This window comes from Culex quinquefasciatus, chromosome 2 (assembly GCF_015732765.1).
Source record: "Culex quinquefasciatus strain JHB chromosome 2, VPISU_Cqui_1.0_pri_paternal, whole genome shotgun sequence".
In the NCBI taxonomy this organism is placed as follows: domain Eukaryota; kingdom Metazoa; phylum Arthropoda; class Insecta; order Diptera; family Culicidae; genus Culex; species Culex quinquefasciatus.
The window spans coordinates 168,475,634-168,500,558 of NC_051862.1; the positions used below are offsets into that span (position 1 = coordinate 168,475,634).

General features: G+C 36.6%; 1 protein-coding gene across 1 annotated transcript; it reads left to right on the forward strand.

Annotated features, from left to right (window-relative positions):
• The first annotated feature begins 17,811 nt into the window (after window positions 1-17,811).
• On the forward strand, window positions 17,812-24,232 carry LOC6036358 (protein sly1 homolog). The gene is made up of 6 exons (XM_038256244.1): window positions 17,812-17,990; window positions 18,055-18,214; window positions 18,271-18,572; window positions 18,632-19,580; window positions 23,554-23,695; window positions 23,764-24,232. The coding sequence occupies exons 1-6, from the start codon at window positions 17,963-17,965 to the stop codon at window positions 24,082-24,084; spliced, it is 1,902 nt and encodes a 633-aa protein (XP_038112172.1). The 5' UTR covers window positions 17,812-17,962; the 3' UTR covers window positions 24,085-24,232.
• Window positions 24,233-24,925: the final 693 nt, after the last annotated feature.

A 24,925-nucleotide genomic window follows, 5' to 3' on the forward strand; every position in this document is an offset into this window, starting at 1 on the left:
TATTTCTTCCAATAAAATAAGCTCCATGTTGTGTATTTTTTTTATAAATATTCCTTGTAAAAAGTATCATGAACAGTTTAAAAAAATCATTTCTAGTAGATTTTTATTTGGTTGAACTTTGTCGATCCATTCCAGTGTTGTGTTCCTCACGCGCTCGTGAGCGCCCACTTTTCGCTAATTCGTGAGAATGAGTGCTGCGCGAGCTAGCTCACGTTTGCTCCGATTTTTGCAGCTCACGTTTGCTCCACGCACGCGCTCGCGCTCATTTTTCGCTCACGGAGCGCTCATTTTGGACGAATCGCTAATCGTTTAACGATTTTGAGAAAGTTTTTTTCAATTCTAGTTAGATATTTTGCTTAAGGCGCAACAGGGCTTCACTTATTGAACAAATTTTATGATATATGAATTGGAATAGCTTTTTTCATTACATTGTTTTGAAATAGGTTGGATTCGCAAGGGCCAATTAATTTTGGAGACCTACAGATAGAGTTGAATGTATAAATATTCTCGAATATGCCTTATTTTCTGGGTACAGGCACTTAAATTAAAGGGCCTGTAAACCTTAGAAAAATGAGCAAATGAATTAATTGATTCAAGAGGATGTATGCCTTAGTAAGTACGATTCAATGTTATGTACTTGGTTGATCAGAATATAATATTAAACTGTTTTATGTACCTAATTAGTGTTTTAAATATCTTTCAAGAGTGTGGGTCTAAATGAGCCATAATTTAAAAAAATAAGTTATTCCATTTATTTAATCGCTCAGTGATTCATTGATTAGAAATGGCTGATAATTTCTATAAAGTTAGTCTTTTTTGGAAAAAAATCTAGAAAATAGGGTGACATTGTTAAAACAGTTTTCTTATTAATAATAAGCCCCAAAATTGCTTCTTCAAGAATGAATTTGTCCATATCTGACAAGTTTGGTTGGTCTTAAGGAGCAGCCTTGGCTAAATGGATACGGTGTTCGCTCTAAAAGCGAATGATCCTGAGTTTGATTCCTATTTGCTCCCAAACAGAGCAGTAACAGTAACATTTTAAATTTTTAGTGTATTTGTTTCAATCCTTTCTGTAAATTTCCTTCATGAGAAGCATTCTACTCAAAACAAACATTTCCGGTATTCGCGCCAACGACAGGATATTAACATTTAGTTTTTTGTAAATTTAGGTTCACCGACTAATTCCATTTGATTACTAACTTTTGTTTATTTGACCCAGCCGGACCCTAAGCTGACAGTTTTCGTGAGTTGCGCGTATTCACCGACAGATGGCTAGTGGGCCTCGCCGGATCCGCCCATTAATTACGCAACTCAAAATTTGCATGGGAAACTTTTTTTTCGTGACGGCTTTCGCGGCACGCTCCTTTCAGCTGTTCTAGACTAATATTTGGACGAGGCGTATCTCTAAACAAGTTTTTTACAAAAATGATTCCAAACTGCTTATTTTGTCGTTTTAAACCGAAACAAGGCAAAAATTATATTTATTTAAACTATTCGCCATTTTCAAAAATTTGGCTAGATAATATCAAAGGTCGCCATCTTAGGCCCAGTGGGCCCACAAAAAGAGGTACGCTCAGTTTGTATGGGAGCTGTCAACATGCTCCCGGGCTGATTTGACCCCTTTCTTGATTTTTTTCGCTGCCTGCGCTGAGATAGTTCCAGACATTTCATTTCAAACACGCATCTGCTTCAACAGAAAAAAACATCTACCTACTTTGGCTCACCAGCTCACGTGAGCGCAAAACGCTCCGGAGAGCGTGAGCGCGCAACGAGCTACCTGATAAAAACTCACGCTCCAGCTGGAGCGAGAACGCTTTTCGTGAGCGCTCGCTCATCGGCAACCCTGATCCATTCTTAATGTCCAAAATAGTGCTCAAGACAGTGCTTTGCACATGTTTGAAAATATGCTCAGACTCAATTATCCAAAAATCATCAAAGGAACTTCAAGTTACCGAATCAATAAATTAATTATCATGATTCCAATTTTTATTTTTTTCAAATTCGAGCTCAGCAACCTCAAATAAAGGTAATTATGTTGTTAATTGCCTGTTACTTTTTTGATGTTTTTTTTTTCAATATTATATTTTTAAATTTCCATTTAAATTAACTTAAAATAGTATAAAATAACAATTTTTATTTCAAATGGTCAAATTATACTATTTTTATGATAATAGGAATTTTTCATAGCAAAGATCTCTCAACATTTCCAAAGCCACAAATTAATTCCACTATCTACGCAAAAAGTGAACGGAAATGTCCCTCACCTTGTGATTTTAAATCATCGAAAAACGGACGATACGAAAAACAAAAGTGGATCATTGAATGATTCTAGCCAGCACGGCAAGATCATTAAGAATGTACCCCTCGAGAAGGTTCGCGAGGAGAATGTTCGATTTGTTTACGTCCTGGACCGCTTTTTGGGCATTGGACTTGGGGGGACAACGATGTTTATGTTCTGTTCGTCGAGGTTAACAAACCGGATGACTTTGAGACGAAAAAAAACCTAGATTGAAGTTACAAAAGGATGCCCTTTCGATATTTTTGGGAATTGGGTCAATGGGAAGTTACTGGGTGAATTATTGTAGGGAAAAGTTGAACAATTATAAGATAAGCGGTTTTTAAACTTGATCTTGTTTCTACACCCAAACGAAAATATGCTGACTACCAACGTTGCATGACGCGAGCAACAATGATTCTTGTACCAATACACTCCAACCCCGATGGTTTGACACCAACTGCTGTCAAACGAACGGGGTCACTTTTTATTGTGACACCTTTTTTACACGGAATTCACACACACTATCGAACGTATAAAAAGTGACAGTTCGTCACTTTTTAGTTTGACTTTGACCAACCAACAAACTATAAAAGTGTCAAACGAAAAAGTGATCAACTACCGGGGGTTGAGTGTACAACGTTTCGTTTCACGAGCTAATGGTAACCATGTTCCGATCTGCTGCTCAAAACCGAGCTCATTCTGGGAATGGATTGAAATAATTTCAATTTGTAAATATTTTCTATGACAATTGATTGACAGCTAGTGACAAACGTGCCAGACTATTTTTCATATGCTTATTGTAACTTTCAAATGATCTCAGGTATTTTTACTGAAAACCTTTGATAGCACTGTTTTAAGGCAAATGTTCCAAATGTTAACAAACTTCCAATGAGTCAGGCCTCCACGTCGCTAATCTGACTTGTTGAAACAGCTGAACCTCGATAAGCTGACAAGAGAGTCATTCACAGTTCGGAACTACAAAAACAATCGATCTCCGTTGTCCGCGGATCAATTCCGGCTGGGTAAACAACCGCCGAGAAGAAATTCTTTCTACGTGACTAACTGCACCGGCAGGCTGCTGCCCTCACGGAGAAAAAAGAGTTCCCAAAATCGTGAACAAGCGTTCATGAAAATGAGAACCACGAACAAAGTGTTCAAATTTCATGGTACGTTTTTCGAAATCGTACCATGGGATTTGAACACTTTGTTCGAGGTTCTCATTTTCATGAACGCTTGTTCACGATTTTGGGAACTCTTTTTTCTCCGTGCTGAACCTGAACACAACACAACGGTCGGATGGATGATGAAAGGTCGACTGGAAATTGCGCTGGAGCCTCATTCTGGTGGCATCCTTATTCGGCGGTCATGTCGATAAGTTAATCTTCAGAGCTGTTTCTGTTATTTTTCTGAGTTCTCAACTATATTCAAGGCCAATGGCCTAAAAATTGGTCCGATGCAAATGAGGGGTGGATGTACAAATTTTGGAGCTAATTTCAAAGTCGTTCTGTACGTACATCTTTATTAAACGATATCAGCAAAAAAATGCAAATCAATTGAGGGTTTACAAAAATGCATATTCAGCATGGTTATCAAACCGGTTTCTTTATTGCACAAAAAATAAGGCTAAATTGATCGTCATCATCGTCAGAATCAAAGTTGTAGAAGCCATACAAGAAAAAGTATCACCTAAAAGGTGACACCGATGATCACGCCAAGTCGCAAGAAAAACACGTTTCAATTTGTCTTATCATCGTACACCGTTTGCAGTCAGACTTAAGTGTTGTTTAGTCTGAACTTGAGCACTTGAAATTGATTCATGATCGAGTATCGCGGACAGAAGAATCGTCGCAGGGAAGAGTCAGGGTTATCCATGCGACGATCAGTAGATTCAAAACAAAGAAACTCTATCTTCTCTGGAGTTAAGGTTACAGTTCCAAAGAGTGCTCAGATAGAACCACACAATAGTGTCAATTTGTACGCCGCTGGAATAAATTGTCTGAGTCAGCCAATAGAGTTATCTACGTGCGCATGTATTGCGTATACGTACACGAAAAAGATTGAGGTTAAATTTTGTACCGCCAGCAAAACAAATGGTGCGCTAGTGTGTGTGAGGTCGGGCTTAGATAACTCTATTGGTGGATGAAGCTATTTTTAGACTTTAATCGAGATTATGGGAGGAATACAAATAGGCACAGCTCTGCGTTGGTCAAGAGGAACACTTCGTCAGATTGTAACATTGTCTCTTGAATTATCCTAAATTTAAAAGACTGTAGGGTAGCCACTCAAGTCGGGAAATAGGGAAAGTCGGGAATTCCCGAAATACGCCAAAAATCGGGAATAGTCGGGATTTTCAAGCATACATGTATGAAAATTATTTTTTAACACTTGAGTAATTTCGTAATATTTTGCACAATTTTCAAATTAAATTCATTCAATTTTGCTAACTTTAAATTTAAGGGTTTTTTCACTATTTCAATTAATTTTAGAATGAAAATGGTTTTTGAAGACATATTTTTTTCTTTTTTTAAATCTTTTAAAATAAATAAAAAACTAATTTTCATAATATTTAATATACATCAAATGATTTCTTTTTAATTTTTGTTTATCAAACAAGAGGTAAAGAATTTTTAAGGTTATTTCGAAACACAAAATCAAAATACAGTCGACTCTCTGGTTGTCAATATCCAAGGGACCGTCGAGGAAGAGAAGCATCTGTTTACAGAACGATGCAAAATGAAGACTCGATTGAAATTATTTTTTTCTTTATAACCAGCTATGGGAGAGAATCATGGCAACGCCCAGCAAACAAAAACAAAGAAATGTCAAACACCCTTCAAAGCTTCGTTTCTCAAAGAAAAATGTCTAAGCAAGCCATGAGAAACTGAAATTATTGACAACCGGAATAGATATTTGAAGCAAAAAGAATCCAAGGGACCGTCGAGGAAGAGATCCTTCAAGCAAGAGAAAATATCGAGGAATAAAGATAATCGATGTATGCAGTTTGAAGGGACTGGAGAATTTATCGGTACATGGAGCAATATTGATATCGAGAAGATCGACAGCCAGAGAGTCAACTGTATTGCCCTAGAACTTTTTGTGAGAATATATAAATTTACTATAGATAATGCATGATTTTCAGTTATCGGAAAACTAAAGATCGAAGAAAATTATATCACTGTTCGTTTTGAATGAAAAAATGTTAATTTTTTTTACGTTTTTAAAACATAAAAAAATATTGAAATTGCAATAAAATAATTCCAAGAAGTTTAACGTTACTACAAATTTTTCTCTTAAAATAAGTGAGATTTTGTCAAACTGAATTTTAATTGAATATAATAAAAAAAATAATTTTATTGAATACTGACAACTAGATATTACAACATAAATACAAAAATAAAAAAGAAACTTGTTAAAAAAACATTTTTTTAACGAATTCATAGATATTGTGCTAAATTCTTTGAAAGAATTATAACGGCAGTCACGAATGAAATTTTAAATTCAGTTATCTTTAGCTTTTTGACATTTCAGGTTGAAACGAACACAGAAAAAAAAATCATGGTAATATTACATCTGGGAAGGGATACATCTTTTATGTCAGAAAAAATGTGTTATTTTAACTCTGAAAATGAGTAATTTTACCACTTTTCAGGTGTAATGTAACTTTTTCAGTCTAAATTGTGGTAAAATTACACCATAAAAGAGGTAATATTCCACCCTCCAAAATTACACCTTTCAAATTTGCATTATTTTTTACAGTGAAGTATCAAACTATACGTTTGCCGATATAAAAAATAAACATCGAAACTTTAAGTAATTCGGTATTTTAATTTTCAAAGATAATACGCTATAATAATAAGCTTCCATTTTTTGAAGTATTTTTTAGGAATTTTTTGTTAAGTTTCTGTGTTTACAAAAATGGTCAATAGCTTGATGTTTTTAAATTATAGTTTTTTTTATTGTCGATATTGACTTATCTTATAAAGAGTTTTATGTTTGATATAATTCTTTAGATAAAAATGCCTATTATTTGAGCATTCTGGAAAAGTGGGAAAAAAGTCGGAAATATGAAAATGGGATTTGGGACCCTTGAAGACTGTTTGTAATTTAGTGCAAGGATCTAGTCAAGGACTTGAATTATTTGTAGGGCCACTGTCACAATGTATCTCTCATATTTAAAAAAAAATAGTGGACAAATAAACTGCAATAGTGCACTCTGGTTCATTGCCTTGTTTTTTGCATTCCCCTAAAAAATTAATCACCATTTCATAAAAAAAAATCGTGTAACATTTTATCAGATTCTCGATTTTTAATTCAGTTGGTTGATGTCTTCGGAATAACTTTAGATATTGTAAGGACTTCTCTGAAAAAAAGCTACTCAAATTTATATGTATTCACCAAATGTCGTATAAAAAAATGCTTGTTTTAGGGGACGGAAAAAGATATTTTAGCACCACTATGCAAAATTACATAAAATCTAGTCGCGGGACATAAATTCACTGAACCTATCTGATATCTATCTGAATGTTCAAAATTTAAAATCTATTTATTTTTTGTACGATGCAAATTTAATTTGCAATCAAAAGGATATCATAAGATGTTTGATTAGGTTAATCGTTTGAAGGTTAGTGATATTTAGTATTTCAACCCCACCATTTTCGCAGCCATCTTGGATTTGAAATTTCTAATTCACTTAAGAGTATGTATGGGGTCATATAAATCAAAATCAAAACAATGAAAAAAAATATCGTGATTCGAGTTTTTGAAGTTAAATTTTTCCGAGGCCTTCGAATAATCGAGTCTGGACTTTTGCTCTCCCTCTCACTCCAATCGGGTAGTACAGCGAATGGCTCAGAGAGGCTGGTTGACTCGAAATAGTGTGCTATCGGATTTGTTTTGATCATTTGTTAAACTGCTTAAAATAAAAGTTATCAAAAATGTTTTGCAATTTTGTTGATAACACCACATCAGACTCATTTGACAGCAATTTCCACCATGCCAAATATAAATTGACAGCCTAGTTGACAGCCAACTGTGGTACTGCAGGCCAAGTGCACTTTTTCTTCTTACTAGAAGATAAGTAAATCTTACACTTATTCCACTCTGTACTCATTAATACACCTACTAATTGAGCCAGTGCTGTTCAGTTTCGGCAGGTTTTTCCCCATTACTGTTTCCGTGATTTTTCCCCACATACGTTTGCTCTCTCTCTATTTTTAAGAATTCGCCGAAAAAATTTGCATAAGTAAAACAGTGAACCGACTTGTGTGCGTGCTGATGTGTTTTAATTTTGGTTTCTTGACGAAAAAAAGCCAAAACATTGCATCACACATTTTCCTCCTAACACGAAAATTAAAACGACGACGACGTCCGCGGGAAGAACACTGAGAGAGTCGCGTGTTCGTGCGCGATGACGATGAGCTGTTATCGTTTTGCCACGGGTTTTGTTTACCTCTTCGAACAGTAAGAAGTCAACAGTTCCCAGGCAAGAGAGATATTGTTTTGATAAATCAATTGCGCTCTGCTTATCCGTTGTTTTTGTCGTTGAAAAAGTGAATGGCAAGATAAACAACTTTAAAGGTTGTTGATGATCTGAAAGTATTGCGTAATTTGGAAGAATGTGGACAGTTACGAAGTTATTATGATGTGGAACTTCCCAAACAACATCAGCCATTAAATAGAGATGATTGGTGCAATAATTTGAAGTAGTTTGTCAGTCCAGACTGGATTTTCCGGAAAAATTTCAGTTCGGATAATTAAATCACAAAACAAAATTTGTCTTATTTTTAATTATCAATTTAGAATCTGAACCTAACACTACTCTAAAAAGATTCAGAGATTTTTTTGAAGTTTAAAACAAGAAAACAAAAGAATTTAAAACCCCTTTTTTTGTTCGTGAATCAAATATCTGAAGTCCCAAACAAACCTTCCGATAATCGGACTTCGGATAATCGAGGCTTCGGAGTCTGGACTGTATTTGTATGGAAGATATTACTTATGTTACTTATTGTTACTCATGTTACTGAAGTTATTATGATACTAGGTAAACTTATTTAATATCATTCTATATTTTTTAAATATTCGGTGTCAGCACGGATATTATGTGTTGATGAATAAATATATTTAAAAAACTTGTCAATGTTCAATAATGTTGAATTGACTTCAACGTATTTATTTTATTAACATTTCAAAAGATTCCATTATCTTTTTTTAAAATTAAGTGTTGAAAAACAAAATCAAAAACTGACATGCTTCTCAATTCTCGATTTTTCATGTGGATCATGTCAAAATTTGATTTATTTTTCAACCTTGATCAAATGAAAAATACACTTTTTTAATTACATATTTGCTCTGTTTGAAACGAATCATCAAACATTTTTTCCATCATTATAAATTTGCGCAGTCAACCCAGTTTTGCACGCTTGTTTGCAGCAAATCTGGTAAGTGACCTCTTTTAGAACACTCGCGAATGTTTGCATTGTATGGTGGGGAAAACCTGGTTGGTTTAGCTAGCTGTAAGTGTATTTTCGACTGCTGACATTATCAAATATTTGAATCTCGGTTATTCGGTTCAAGTAAGTACAATAATATTTGAAGAATTGGTTTGTTCAAATTTCTAGCTTATTTTAATCTGAATCATTTATCTGTTTGCTGTATAACATAAATTGATGATCTTAAGTTTTAGATAACTGATTTTTTTACGTTGTTCAAACAATATTGAAAATTAATTTAAATAAATTTTATGCTATTGACAGATAATTATAGCTGTTTATTTTGAATGTTGATCATGAAACAGGTTTAAATTATTTATTCTCTACCAACTCACACGAAATCGGGAAAAGTTGCCCAGACCCCTCTTTGATTTGCGTGCAACTTTCTCCTAAGGAGTAACTTTTGTCCCTGATCAAGAATCCGAGGTCCGTTTTTTTTATATTTCGTGACGGAGGGGCGGTACGGCCCCTTCCAGTTTTGAATATGCGAAAAAAGGTGTTTTCAATATTTTGCACCCTAAAACGGTGATATGATAAAAATTTGGTGTCAAAGGGACTTTTATTTAAAATTAGACGCCCGATTTGATGGCGTATTCAGAATTCCGAAAAAATGTATTTTCATCGAAAAAAACACTAAAAAGTTTTAAAACTCTGCCATTTTCCGTTACTTGACTGTAAAAATTTTTGTAACATGTTATTTTAAGGGAAATTTGATTTACTGTTCGATTCTACATTGACCATGCAGGGTATTTTTTTCATTCAGAACAAGATTTTTCATTTAAAAATTTCATGTTTTTTTCTAACTTTGCAGGGTTATTTTTTAAGAGTGTGACAATGTTCTACAACTGTAGAACAGACAGTTACTAAAATTTTGATATATAAACATAATTTTGCTTAAATTTGCTTAAAAACATCACGAGGTATCGCGATTTTACGAAAAAAAAGTTTTGAAAATGTTGGGCGTCGTTGATCATGGCTGTTCATGGTCACCCGCGCCAGACACGGACGACGAAACAAAGAGAAACGCAAAAAGTAGTTTCAAAACTTTTTTTATAAGCAAATCCCTTTTGTTTATATATCAAAATTGTCTGCTCTACAACTTTGTAGAACATCGTTACACTCTATAAAATAACCCTGCAAAGTTAGAAAAAACACGAAATTTTAAAATGAAAAATTTTGTTCTAAATGAAAAATGACCCTTCTGGGTCAATGTAGATTAAAAAAGAACATTAAATTTCCCATAAAATGACATGTTCCAAATTTTTTTACAGTCGAGTAACGGAAAATGGGAGAATTTTTAAAACTTGTTTAGTGTTTTTTTCGATGAAAAAAACGTTTTTTTTGGAATTCTGAGTACGCCATCAAATTGGGCGTCTAATTTTACATAAAAGTCCCTTTGACACCAAATTTCTATCTCATCACCGTTTCAGGCTGCAAATTATTGAAAAACACCTCTTTTTTCGCATGTTCAAAATGGAAGGTCGTACCGCCCCTCCGTCACGAGATATCAAAAAACGGACCTCGTATTCGTGATCAGGGACAAAAGTTACCCCTTAGGACAAAGTTTCACGCAAATCGAAGAGGGGTCGGGGCAACTTTTCCCGATTTCGTGTGAGTTGGTAGAGAATTACCCAAAAATTATTTTAAATTATTTTAATGCAATTGACAGATAATTATAGCTGTTTTTTTATGAGTTTCTGGATACCTTTTATTGTGTTTTAACATTTTAATCTAAGAAGTGCTTAAATTTCGAATATCAAGTTTTTTTTTGAAATTTTTCAAACTAAAAGTGGTTGGTCACTTTTTCGTGTGACACTTTTGCTTTTCTCACTGAGGTAAGCCTATAATCCTGCTCGAAAAATAAACTTTTGAAAAATAGCTCGTAGACTTATACTTAAACTTAACAAATATCAAATATAACTGAACAAATATCTGTGTGTGCGTATTCCCCTTGGTGCTCAAAATTCTTGCCAAATTTTCTCGGCACTGGCTGATCCGATATGAGTCAAACAAGTTGCATTCGATCCGGTTTGGTGCCCTATACTACGCTATTGAATTGTTTGAAGATCCGATAAGTAGTTCAAAAGTTACGTATAAAAAAGTGTCAGAGTTGCGAATCGGGTGCTGGAATTTTGATGCCGGATCTCACATAAGTGCATGTAAACTATGTCCGGATTCATCATCCGACCCATCGTTGGTTAGGTAATCAAAAGACCTTTCCAATGAATCCAAAACATTGAAGTTCTGGCAACCCTGTCTCGAGTTCTGACCACTTAAGTGATATTCATGTACTTTTTTGAAGCCGGATCTCACTTAAATGTATGTAAACTATGTCCGGATCCATCATCCGTTCCATCGTTGGTTAGGTAATGAGTTTTTCCCATGAGTCCAAAACATTGAAGATCTGTCAGCGCTCAGTCTCAAGTTATGACCGCTTAAGTGACATTTGTGTATTTTATTATTGAATAATAGATGGAATTTGTGTCCAAACCATCATATCACCAAATGTTGGTAAACAGTGAGGAAGGCACCAACCACATAGGTGGATTAAGTTAGTTTTTTAGTTTGTACCCCGTTGGTTAGTCAAAGTCAAACTAAAAAAAAGTGACGAACTGTCACTTTTTACACTCGGCGCTCACGCAAACTTTCAAAATAAACGTTTGATAGTGTGTGTGAACTCCGTGTAAAAGGGGTTTTAAACTAAAAAAAGGTCGTTTGACAACAGTTGGTGTCAAACCATCTGAGTTTGAGTGTATACAAAAAACATCTTAACAGTTGTGCTATTTTTTTAAATGTGCAAAATATTAATGCATTCAAAAGAATATTTTTTTGCCTTGACTTTTACGTTTTGTACCGATCTGTGCTCCCAAAATTTAAATATGTAGAAAAGATTAAAAAGACTGAATTTGATAAGTAGTTCTCTACAATTTCTATATATTTTTTCGTTATGTTTCTAAATTAATTTTTTTTGATCTCCATGAAATTTTCTAGGTTTTAGGAGATATGATTTTTTTAAATAATGCTTTTTGGGAAATATTGTAAATCTTGACAAAAAATATATAAACAAATAATTTTTGAACTAAAATCAAATTTGATATCTAAAACCTTTTTTTTTATAGAATGCTTGGAGTATATTTTTTAAGATTTTTCAAAGGTTTAATATAACAGTAAAAAAAACATTTCTTAAAAGAAAAAAACCTCTGGTAAAAATATGTTTGAAGAGCTGAACAAATTTCCTATAATTTTTTCTCTGAAACTGTGAAAATCGGGTAATCATCAAGTTTTTGAGATACAGTCTCACAAAGAATTTCGAATTGATAAACATATTTTTTTTTGTGTGTGTCACCAATCAGCCGGTAATTTTCAAGTTCCGATAATTTGAAACATTTTTTTTTTATTTTTATTTTTTGGGGTTCAAACTAAAAATATTTCCGCAAAAATCCCAAAAATTCACATCCAAAAAACACGTGTTCCACACACTCCAACACACGGATGCTTCAGTACCGTATACTATTCTTCCTCCGCAGATTTTCGGGTGTACGTGCGGAAGATATCGTTTCGGGAGTGTACATTTTGCCCTGACCTAGTTCTGTGCCTTTGCTGCCGGTTAGCTGCTATCAATTTGAACGTCGAGGCAGTGTGTATCATTAGAGTATGTGTTTGTGTGTTTAGGAAAATGTACTCCGACCGATGTGTGGTGCTGAGACGAAAATGAAGCTTCCCTCTGTACAGGGTCATTCACCGGGCGAAATTTAGTTGCTGAGTGGTACTGTGCGTCGGTGACTTGAAGTTTATAGAAGAAAATTTAAACATTGGGAAACTCAAAATAAAACTTAATTGTTACAGATGTCACAGATAAACACAACATATAATTTAATCAACTTTTTGTTGAGAAGTTATTCACAAGTTCGCCAATAAAACTAAATCCAATTTCAGAACATTCAATTTAAACTTTGTTATTGCTAAATAAATTATTTTTGACTATTATCTGTCTGTGATTTTTTTATACTGTTACGCACAGCACGCACTTTTCTCTGATATCTCAATTTAATGTTCCGTTGCAGCACCAGAAATGTAGATCAACGGCCTACTGGGTATTTTTAATTCTCTAAATTAAAACGCGTAAACAAATCCGCTGTGGAAATATACCACGTTTATCAAAACAACTCATTCTGGCGCCCCGAGCCGGGCGACAGTGATGAATTTAAAAGGGCGTTTTAGGTGTTATCGAACGATTAAGGCGATCCACGTGGCTCAAGTTCAACGGGTGCGGAGTTGTTTTGATTTACGCGGGTTTCTAGAATTTGTCCCAGAGCAATCTGCGTGTGCACGTGGAATCGGTCACGTACGCACGCGACCGAGGGTTGTTATGTGAGATGGAAATTGTCTGATGGATATCGAATCATTCTTTCAACCGAAATTGATTTCGTCAACTATAAATATCATAAACATATAAAGCTCTTAAGTTTATTCATGATTCAAAGTCAAAGTGTAAATCAACTTACTCTTCAAATCTTCAAGTTCAAGTCATTCTGTCTTCGAAACTATATTTTTGAAGCCTTCATGTCTGCAAGTCTAAATGAATTCATGTATTAATATTCAACAATAAATAAAACCATTTAAAAACAAAGCTTTCGCCATTTCTCTCTTAATTTGACTTTTATCTTTCCACTAAAAATAAAACAAAACAACAATAACAACTCTCGCTCAAGGTAAACAAATCGAGCTGAACCAATCGCTTCGCTGCGACCGCACAACGGATCGGACGATCGGCGTCACCCGCTTAGTAGTGATGACGACGCCCTACTAAATACACTAGTTAAGTGTTTATTGTTTATGACATCCAATTAATCACTCATCCGCGGTGGGTTGTTTACAGCAAAGCCGTTACCTAACTTGCGATAGAAATGTCACGAATTTAGGTTATTTGAAATCATTTAAATCCCTTTTCCAACTCTTCAAACTCTTTATTTCTGTAAACAATCTTTTTTTTTATTTGAAATAAATTCTGTAGTAATTTTAAAAGAAAAAGGTAACTTAGCTAAACCATTCAACAGCATTGATCCTCTCACTAAATAAAAAAAAATGTTGTTGTGGCTGTTGTCGCCGTAACTGGTCCCTTAGTCACTCGTTCTGTGGAGGCACGGCTTGTTTACGTCTAAACAGCTTTAGCAGCATTCTTTCCACAATATCGAGGGAACTGTGAGGCAACCTCAAACACACAGTGCTAGTGCACCAAAACTGCATCTTAAAGTGCATTATATATAAATGGAAGTTGTTGTTTTTTTTATTCAAATCGCGTGAAAAACAACTGATAGTAGCATGGTGGCACGTTCGCCCCAAAGTGTAAACAGTTCTATTATAATCAATTGTTTCGAGAGTGAAACGTGTTGAATTTACATTTTCTTGTTGGGGGAATGTGAGGTTATGTTTAAAAGTTTTTATTAATTAAGGACGCACGGTAATTCACGAAACAAATTTTTGTTAAATAATTCCGTATATTTCATCAACATATAAAAATTTGGAGAGAATGTCCTAGTTAACCCCAAGTAACCTGTCTAGATTATCAATTAATTAGACATTCAGCAGCTAAGTCGTGCCAACATCCATATTTGAGCGTCTAGACGAACTCATAGATAAATATTCTAGAGCATGTACAATTTCAACGATTTCAACCTAATCGAAAGTCTTAAATATCAATCTATGCTACTCTACCTAAGCTAGTCGCAGCCACTGTATGGAGAAACACGTCTCGGAATGCTCTTTTTCGCACCCCTGGCCGACCAGAAGAGCTGGACCTGCGACGACGTGAAGCAGGAGTTCGAGAAGGTTTGCAAAATCGACGACGACGTCGAGATCGCGCCACTTTCAAGGTCTCTTCCGTCTCTTGGGAGCAGGTTTTCTTGAACTTTTACAGTAGTGTAGTGCAGCCCGGTATACTATAGTAGTGCCATACTAGAATCGGGTGCTAACGGTTTTTGCTGGTGTTGAGATATTTTTTTTATTTCTTGAATCTTTGCTAGCTGGATGCTGCTTCTAAAGTGGCGCCTACACGTTGAGTGTAATTAAATTGTTTACGATTGATCGGGTGTGTGAGGCAATTGTGGGATTATGAGAGAGTATGGAGTAGAAAAACAGATTAGTAATTTTATTGGAACTAATTTGAGTAACTAATTAGTTCAGATACTGACTGGATTGCATGCGTTATAAATACTATAAAATGAGAATGCAGTAACAAAAGGTCTACTCTGTTTTGATGCAAAATTCTTTTTGTTTTTTATCAGCGAAATTCAAATATTGATTAAAAAAACATACCTGGCAACAATGCCGGGCGATTCGAAGAAGAAGATTAACAAAAACAAAACGCGCAGTATGGGATTTGACAGCAGACAGCACGCATTTGCCGAAAGGGCGCGTCGTTTCAAGGCTGATACGCCGCGTGTCTTTTTCGGGAATACACGCAATATCCGGATAATTTGCAGAATTAATAATTCTTTAAGAAAATGAACTAATTTAAACAAGCCAGCTTTGTCACACGACTGTGGGGTAACATAAAGACGAATCAAAATAATTTTACAGGTTTTCAAAAGATCTTAAATTTTGTATCACATGATTTATGGCCGAATACTATTATCAGAAAAACTATCCGATTTGTTACATTTAGGGTTCATAAAATCATTTTATCCAAATAATTTTCAGTTCTGATATGATTTTCGTATACCTCTTTTGATTTGGTATGATTGAAAAGATGATATCTGATTTAATATAGAAAAAAATGAAAATTATCCGGATATCCGAAGTCCCAGCTCTACTTTCATCAATGCCATGATTTGTCGTTATAAATTTTGCTTCGTTTTTCACATTTTCCCTGTGAAGCTTTAAAAAACATCAAATAGGCCTTTTTGTGATTCTATGGATTGTACCGTAATCTGGGGCGAATCGGGACTTCAGTCTGAATATGGACAGCAGTTTTTAGAGCACTTAAAGCTTTTAAATTTGGAAATGGATGTACACATTTTGTTGGTCTGAATCTGTTCTAACCGAAACCAACTAGAAAAATCAAAATATTGTGCCCCAACATGGTTAAAACTGATGTCCCAATTCGCCCTATGTGTCCCGATTGACCCCAGTTTACGGTACGTATTAAACACAGTCTAATTTTATTTCGTAATTTTATAGATAGATTGCATTTATTGTCACTGTATTAATGCCGCATTGTGTGACACATTTTGATCATTTTTATCTTATTTGAATTTTTAAATTTAGTTTTATTTTTGTTTTTTGTCAACCTTGATCAGGACTAAGGACAAAACCTTCGAATCAAATTTGTAATGGCCTTTATGCATGATGCTTTATGCATGATTGTATCGCAAATGAGAAAAATAAAATGTAAATTGTTGATTTTTAGCCTCGTTTTAAGCTAATATCTTTGTTGTTAGTTTTTATCTTAAAAGTTTAGCTTGATCCAGCATATAATAATTTTTTACACTTTTGGTCTGAATTTTGAAAACAAGTTCCAATAAGATAACATCTATGTCACATTTAAAGTTTCATTTTATTGAATTAAAATTAAGTTTAACTTCTGCTGAAACTTACTGATATTTGGCAATCAAATCTGAAGCAACATTTGAAAGGGGCGGTACGACATTGCGCTTACGGCCTTTCATTACACGTGTTCAAATCTGGAGTTTTGTTTTTGAAAAGGTCCAATAAACCAAATTTTCAGTTTTTTGCTTTTTGGGTGTTTTTTAATACCCTTTACATAAGGCGGTTGCAAAAACACCCAAAAAGCAAAAACTGGAAATTTGTTTTATTGGACCTTTAAAAAAACTCAGAAATGGGAAAAAAGACCATACAAGCAATGTCGTACCGCCCCTTTCCAATGTTGCTCCAGAAAAGCAATCATAAATTTAAATTACCAGTAACCATGCGTTTCCATCATATTGGTAATGCTTTCCAGATCCAACAGATGGCGTTCTTTTTTGCAGAGTGCCATCTATTGGCAAACAGGCTGAAGCTTCGCTACACGGAAAACTAAAATTAATCTCAAATCAATTTTTAATCAACTTTTATGTTTTTAGTTTGTGCATCATCTAAACTCGAAACAGTTTCGTTACTGATGTTAGGCTGGTACAAATTTTATTTAAAGTTTTTGTCCCCCCCCCCCTTTCAAAGTTGACCCGAAAAATCAGGGGGCAAAAATATATTTTTTCAAAAAACTTCGATATTTTTATGAAAATTTAAGTGCAATTAGTTAAAATCAATTAAAAAGAAATTCCCCTGCGTTTATAATCATTTTTAGCATGTTTGGGGTGATTTAAAAATCTTTAGAATTTTTGAAAATTTTCGATGTCTACTATCGCTAAAGTTTTTTTTCGCTAAAATTTTTGTTTTCGTCAAATTTTACATTTTTTGAAAACTTTTATTGCAAAACAACTGAACTAGTGTAAAATACATTTTAAAACACTTTTTCCATGCAAATGTTGAAACTATGGCATGTTATTTTAATATTAATATTTTTTTATTTTTTTGCCCCCCCCCTCGACTCCAGCCAGAGCCGAGGGACAAAAACTTTTAAAAATATTTGCATCGGCCTTAGAATTTTATTCAATCAACCGAATATTGTTTGATTGATTATTTGTTTTTGTAGTTTTTTTTCTAGTTTTATTGCTTCAAACGGTTACTTGATATTAATTATTTCGTATTCGTATGTATGTAGATTTTAGATTATTCATGATTATTTATGATTTATGAAATTTGGAAAACTTTTTTTTGTGAAATAAATTAAATTTTGGGTTGGGTTCTGGAGTTTGTTTTTAAAAAGGTCCAATAAACCAAATTTTCCATTTTAGCTTTTTGTTTGTTTTTTTTTCAACACCCCTGACTCAAGGCAGTTTTAAAAACTCCCAAAAAGCAAAAACTGAAAACCAAATTTTCATTGGACCTTTTCTAAAAAAAACTCCAGAGTTATTTGTTTTTGGTTTGGGTTTCGTCTGTTTCTCAGTGTAGTTGCAGCGTCAGCTGTCACGAACCAGAAACGTCAGTCGATTTGTTGACGTTCCACATCCACAGTTCCAATCTTATTCCAAATCGGTGTTCGTTCGAGAAGTTGCATTTTTCTTTCGGTTTTTACAGAAATTTACTGTTTTAAATAGGTAAAGTTTATCGTGATTAGCACTAAATTTAAAGGACCAAAATGTTGACCTTGAAAGACAGGCAGATTAGTAAGTGTTTTGTGAAATTTCCGCTTTAATTGACTCCACTGAAATACGAACTTCCTTTTCCCAGATGCCATCAAGCAAATGCTGAACCTGAACCAGCCCCAAACGAAGGCCCTGGCGGCGGAACCCGTGTGGAAGATTCTGATTTACGACCGCATCGGGCAGGACATTATTTCGCCGCTGATTTCCATCCGGGAGTTGCGAGAGCTTGGCGTTACGTTGCATATGTAAGTTAGAGTTTGTTAAGGTTTCAGAGCAAGTAACTGATAATTTTGTCTTTCAGTCAGTTACATTCCGATCGGGACTCGATTCCGGACGTGCCGGCAATCTACTTCTGTGCCCCCACGGAGGAGAACCTAGGCCGGATTGCGCAGGACTTCCAGAACGGGCTGTACGACGTGTACCATTTGAACTTTATTTCACCGATTTCAAGACAGCGATTGGAGGATTTGGCGGCAGGTGCCCTGCAGGCGGGTTGCGTGGCCAACATCCACAAGGTGTACGATCAGTACGTAAACTTTATCACCCTGGAGGACGATATGTTTGTTCTGAAGCACCAGAATAGCGATTCGTTGTCGTATTATGGTAAGGATTTTTGTGAAATTCAAGGCTTGTAGATCAGCATAAAGATGTTTTTCTTTTAGCGATCAACCGGGCAAACACGCAGGACTTTGAGATGGAGGGCATAATGGACAGTATCGTGGATAGTTTGTTCTCCGTATTTGTCACCCTCGGGAACGTCCCAATCATACGATGTCCAAAGAACAGTGCCGCCGAAATGGTCGCACGAAAGTTGGAGAAAAAGCTGCGCGAAAATCTTTGGGACGCTCGCAACAATCTGTTCCACATGGACGCCACCCAAACGGGCACCTTCAGCTTCCAACGCCCGCTGCTGATCCTCATGGATCGCAACGTGGACATGGCCACGCCCCTACATCACACGTGGACCTACCAAGCGCTAGCCCACGACGTGCTGGAACTGTCCCTCAACCGCGTTATCGTAGAAGACGACGCCGAAAAGGCCGCCGCCACCGGGGCAAAATCCAAGATGAAAGCATGCGATCTGGATTCCCGGGACAAGTTCTGGAGCTCGCACAAGGGAAGTCCCTTCCCGACGGTCGCGGAAGCCATCCAGGAAGAACTCGAGCAGTACCGGTCGTCCGAGGACGAAATCAAGAAGCTCCGCACGACGATGGGCATCGAGGGCGAAATGGACGTGGCCTTTTCGATGGTGAACGACAACACGGCCAAGCTGACGAACGCCGTCAATTCGCTGCCCCAGCTGATGGAGAAGAAGCGCCTAATTGATATGCACACGAAAATAGCCACCAACATCCTTAACTTTATCAAGTCCCGGAGGTTGGATTCGTTCTTCGAGCTGGAGGAGAAAATAATGTCCAAACAGGCGCTGGATCGGGCGCTGGTTGAGGTGATGAAGGATCCGGAGTTTGGGACGCCCGAGGACAAGATGCGACTGTTTATCATTTACTACATCTGCTCGAATGTGGCCGACGCCGAGTATCAGCGGTTGGAGCAGGTGCTGAAGGAGTGCGGGTGTGATCTGGCGCCGATGCCGTACGTGCAGCGGTGGAAGTGAGTACAGATTTCTTTAAAAGTTTTGAGATAACCCGCATCTAAAAAAAATCTAAAATTCATCTTGAAAAATTATAGTTTTTTCTTATAAGCAACTTAACAATCAGCGGTTTCTGTGCATTTTTTTTTTGTGTATTTTTCATTTGGCTCCAACTTTTTGGAAAGCCTTCCCTATGACCAGAGCTAAAAATGTCAGGGGTCCTGACGCGAAAATCGGCGACGCTTACATGATTTTTTCAGATCCATTCACTGAACCGCAAAACCGTGACATAAACAAACCCGACTCAGTCGTGAGTGCCCTAGCTCACTGAGCAGCTGAAATGCGAGGCAGCAGTCGACCAACGCTCATTAGACGTTGCACGCACACACATAAAGAAACATGTTTTTACACAAAAAGTTCGCATTTATGCGTGGAAATGTAATTTTGAATATAAGTTATGGTTGTTTTAAGTGTTTTGCACAGTCTAGAACCATTCAATTGTTTAAAAATAGTCAAAATAGTGTTTAGAGAGGATTTTACGAGTCAGTCATACGACACGAATTGAGTGAGTGTAGCTCATTTTTTCACGTCTCTCATTCTCCAGCAGCCGACCGGCACGAGTCAGGCGGCAGTGGTTGAACGGACACAGTAGGCTTACAGTCACATGCTAGCAGTGAACTGATATTTTGGTTTGCTTCATGTGTACGCTGGGTTGGAAACAATTGGGTACTAAAGCCCTATGTCAATTTTTATGTAAAACGGTAAAAAACACGATTAAAACCCATTTCTGATAACTTTTTTTCATTTTAATGCAATTTTTTTTTTTGACAAGACAACATTTTTTCGATGGATCAACTATGGTCCCCTTGGAACGAGCTGTCAAGTAGGAGCTTTTCTGTCAAGAAGGAACGCGAGGTTAATTTTTCAAAATTGATTTAAAAATCCATTTTAAACTCTTTGTGGTCGTACAAAGGGTCATTGTACTCAGAAAAATAAGCTTTATCGCTGTAAACAATAATATCAGCAATCTAAGCTTCATTTTAGGACCCAATTTGCAGGCCTGCCTATGACCAAAGAAGCTATCATTGGTTCATCCATACATGTTTTCACAAAATTTTGGCAGCTGTCCATGTAAAAATAGTACCGTCATCTGGGTTCATATGACATATGGGGCGAGTTGGGTCAACTATTTTAGCCAGGCTCTTGAAATTTTTGACTGATTTCGGCTAAAACAGATAACAACAACAAAATTAACCATCCACATTAACGACTCCCAGGTCTTTTGTGGTCTCTATTAGATGGTTCTGCTCGAACCTAGGAGTCCAAAGGCTTGAATGGAGAGATCACCCAAACCTATTTTTACTCCAGAACAGATAAAGATTAAATAAGTTAGTGCATCAAGTTCCTATTTTGAAGTTTTAAAATTCTTTAAAAATTGTTGATTGTAGTCCCGATTCAAACCCGAAAAACACTGAAACCACTGTTGTCAAACGACACCCTCTTTACACGAAGCTCACACACACTACCAAACGTTTGGTATGATAGTAAGTGTGAGTCCCGTGTAAAAAGTGACAGTTCGTTACTTTTTGCTTTCCTCACTTTACTGAGGAAAGGCTATAAAATCACTCGGAAAATGAACTTTTTAATTAGACCTCCTAGACCTACCTTCGTTTGTACATATCGACTCAGAATCACCAGCTGAGCAAATGTCTGTGCGTTTGGCTGTATGTAGACATGTGTACCAAACCAATGTCACTGGAATATCTCGTCACAGGCTCAACTGATTTTGACCGGAATGGTTTTAATCGATCCGTTGTTGCTATTTAAATTCATGCAGTTTTATCATGTATTTAAAAAGTTATGTTAAAAAAACTGTTTCATATTAAATTGAAAATAATGGTAAAAAGGGTGTTTTTTTCATGAAACCCTCACATGTTATCTATTTTTAGAAAGCATATGAGAAGACCTTTAGGTGGAGTAAGAATTTTCAAGATCTGACTTACCTATCTTAAATTACAAGCAGTTTAAAAAATGGTCTGAATTCACATAACCTCAACTGGTCGGGTCTGATCGCCACGTAAAAGCCGTGTAGAGGGATGCCATTTTCCTCAAAGGCCGTGTCTGTATAATCTAAACAAAAAGTCTGTAGGTAGTCTGTTTTATCACTCATCACTTATTTTTATTAGGACCTCTTAGGTGCTGCGAACGTTAGGGGAGATCCATAAACATGTGGACACTTTAGGCGGGTTGGAATCACTATAAATGAGAGGAAGGCACCAACCACCTAAAGGTGGATTAAGTAACGTTTTAGTTTGACTTTGACCTACAAACAGGAAGGTGTTGTGTCCTATCCCTCGCCTAGACCAGACCAAAATCCATGATAAAACTGACAGACCAAATCTGTCAGACCAAAGAGCAAAAAGTAAACAATCTTGGTCTTCTACGTAGGTGCACACAAATCAAGAAAAGAAAATTTGAAAAAAAAATATTTTTCAAATTCAATGACTGGGTTTGGACTGCAAAATTGAATGCACGTCAGAAAATGATTAAACAGTGCGGCGTCCTGTACACCGATAATTAAATAAGCAGTTAAAAGCCTTATTCTTCCATTTTAATTTTTGATCGCGTTTTCGGTTTACACCTGAAAAATCATGAAATTATTTATACGGATTTGTGATTCCTCTCTTTCCATCATTCCCTTGGGTACAAACTGAAAAAGTGTCAAACGAAAAAGTGATATCTTTGTATTTATCGTTTGCCACAGTTAGAACTTGTTTAAGATAGGGCATTTTTCTTAAAGGATACAAAATTTAAATTGGTAACACTGAAAATTGTCCAATTGTGCCATAGCTCAAAGATGGCATTTTTTGTAAAAAAAAGTACACAATTTGCTTAATCTTTGAAGAATTGCTCAATGCTGGATCGGTCAAATACATTTAAATTTCTGGTAATGTGTTGGTGGTTTTATAATTTGTATTTACTCATTTATTCATAACTGTAAGTTTTTTTTGTAGTGCGTCCATCCCGGGAATCCTTGGGAAAACATTCCCAGGATTTTTCGAAAACCGGGAATTTCCGAATCCCGGTTTTGCCTTCCTCACCTCACTGAGGCAAGGCAATACACCTCTCAGATATACCTTCACGTATACCTATCGACTCAGAATCAAATTCTGAACAAATGTCTGTGGGGATGTGTGTAGATCTACACACATGATTTTTTTCCACACGATTATCTCAGAACTGGCTGAACCGAATCCTCTTTATTCTGTTCGTTTTGGGGTCCCCTAAGACACTTTTAAATTTTATTCTGTTTAGTGAAGTACTTTTAAAGGTATGCCATGAAATAGTTTTTTTTGTAACTACTAAAAAGGGTGATTTTTGCCTAACCTCAAAGGCCGGGTCTTTTTGCTTACGCGCGAGAGTCGCACAGTCCCAGTTGCAACATTGCTTAAGCAGTGTCTGCGTCTCTTCTGAAAAAAGTCTGTATTAATTATGTTGCAGAATGCATCATTTTGCCTCGACAAAGATTTACACGAACTTTTTACTGAAATATACAACTCATAAGACATTGTTTACTAAGACTAGGGGGACAGCATGCAATAGAGCTATCTACGTGCGCATGTATTGCGTGTACGTACACGATGGATTTTTAGGTTAAAATTTGTGGACGCCAGCAAAAACAAATGGTAAGCTAGTGTGCGTGAGATCGGGCTTAGATAACTCTATTCCATCGTTCACCTAATGTTGGCATATCAGCACTTTTAAATTCAATTACAGCCCCCCCCTTTCTCGTTTATTTTGGAGATTTGGTTAAAAAAGAATTGAAAATTTCTGTTCTGGTAGAAACAATAATTATAAAAAAAAAACTCTAACATTAATTTGAAAATACAACCTAAAATACAACATGAATGTGAGGAAGGCACCAACCACTTTAAGGTGGATCAAGTAACGTTTTTTTTTTTTCAAATATCTACTCGTTTCATACCGTTTCAGGAGCATAATGAAAAGCACGGTGACGAACCCAAACCAGTACGAGGGCAGCGGCACCAAGACGGTTTCGATGTTCTCCAAGCTGGTCACGCAGGGCTCTTCCTTCGTAATGGAGGGCGTCAAAAATTTGGTGGTCAAGCGACATGTAAGATTTAATTCTGTCTTCCCCTAAAATTGAACGTTTATGAATGTCGGGCTTTTCCTCCTCTCTAGAACCTTCCCGTGACAAAAATCACCGAACAGCTGATGGAGTGCCGGGCGGGCGGAGAACTGGACGACTATCTCTATCTGGACCCGAAGCTGTTGAAGGGAGGTGACGTGGTGCCGAAGAACCGGGCCCCGTTCCAGGACGCGATCGTGTTCATGGTCGGTGGCGGCAACTACATCGAGTACCAAAATCTGGTGGACTTTATCAAGACGAAGCAGACGGGGAACGCGAGCCGGCGGATAATCTACGGCGCGTCCACGCTGACCAACGCGAAGCAGTTCCTGAAGCAGTTGTCGCTGCTGGGGCAGGAAATTGGCGGGGCATAAGCAGAGGGGAGGACGGACTATTACAAGCTTGTTGGCCTGAGTTTTTTTTTATAGTTAATTATGATACGAATGTAAACTTATGATTTAGAGGATGCAATAAATATTCACGCGCTATTTAATGTTCGGCAGAGAGGCATAAAACCTAAAAGCATTCAACGTCGTTCAATTGATCAGAATTCTTCGAAAAAAAATCCCTTTTCTGAACACTTTAAAAGTGAGCGCCGCCTCGGCGTCTCCCAAACCCGCTGCAAAAGTGCAAATTAATCCACTGCACGCGATTCCACTCCCAAATTGGGACCGCACCACGTGCGGGCTCGCGCGGCGGCAAAACGGCCACAGAAGGTAGAAACTAAAAGAGAGTAAATAAAAAACGAAACGAAACACCAAGTCTTGGGATGAAAAGAGGAGAGGCAAAACTGTAACAGCATAATTATGATCAGATTGATTTGTTCTACCAAATTTGGATACGCGATTGCCCGACCGTAATTGAGCATAACCACTTTGGTGGGAGCGCCGCGCGCGTGTTTGTTCTTTTTGCTGCAATCGTACATATAAAAGATGCAACTCTGGAATATTATGCTTCCTTTTCTGGAGGGAAGGAGATGGACAACCACTGGAGCAGCTTTGACCAGTGTAAATTGAAGGTGGAGAAAAAATAAAGGGTATGAGGTAGGTCGATCTGACTGATGTGACATTGTCACAAATTATAAACGAAAGGTGATATGACCAAAATCGGCGCGCGCAGCGTAAAGTGTGAAACCGGATAAGGAAATACAACTCGTTGGCGTTGGATTGACGTTGCAACGCGTAATGGTGGGGTGGGAGCATAAATAGGAAGGGT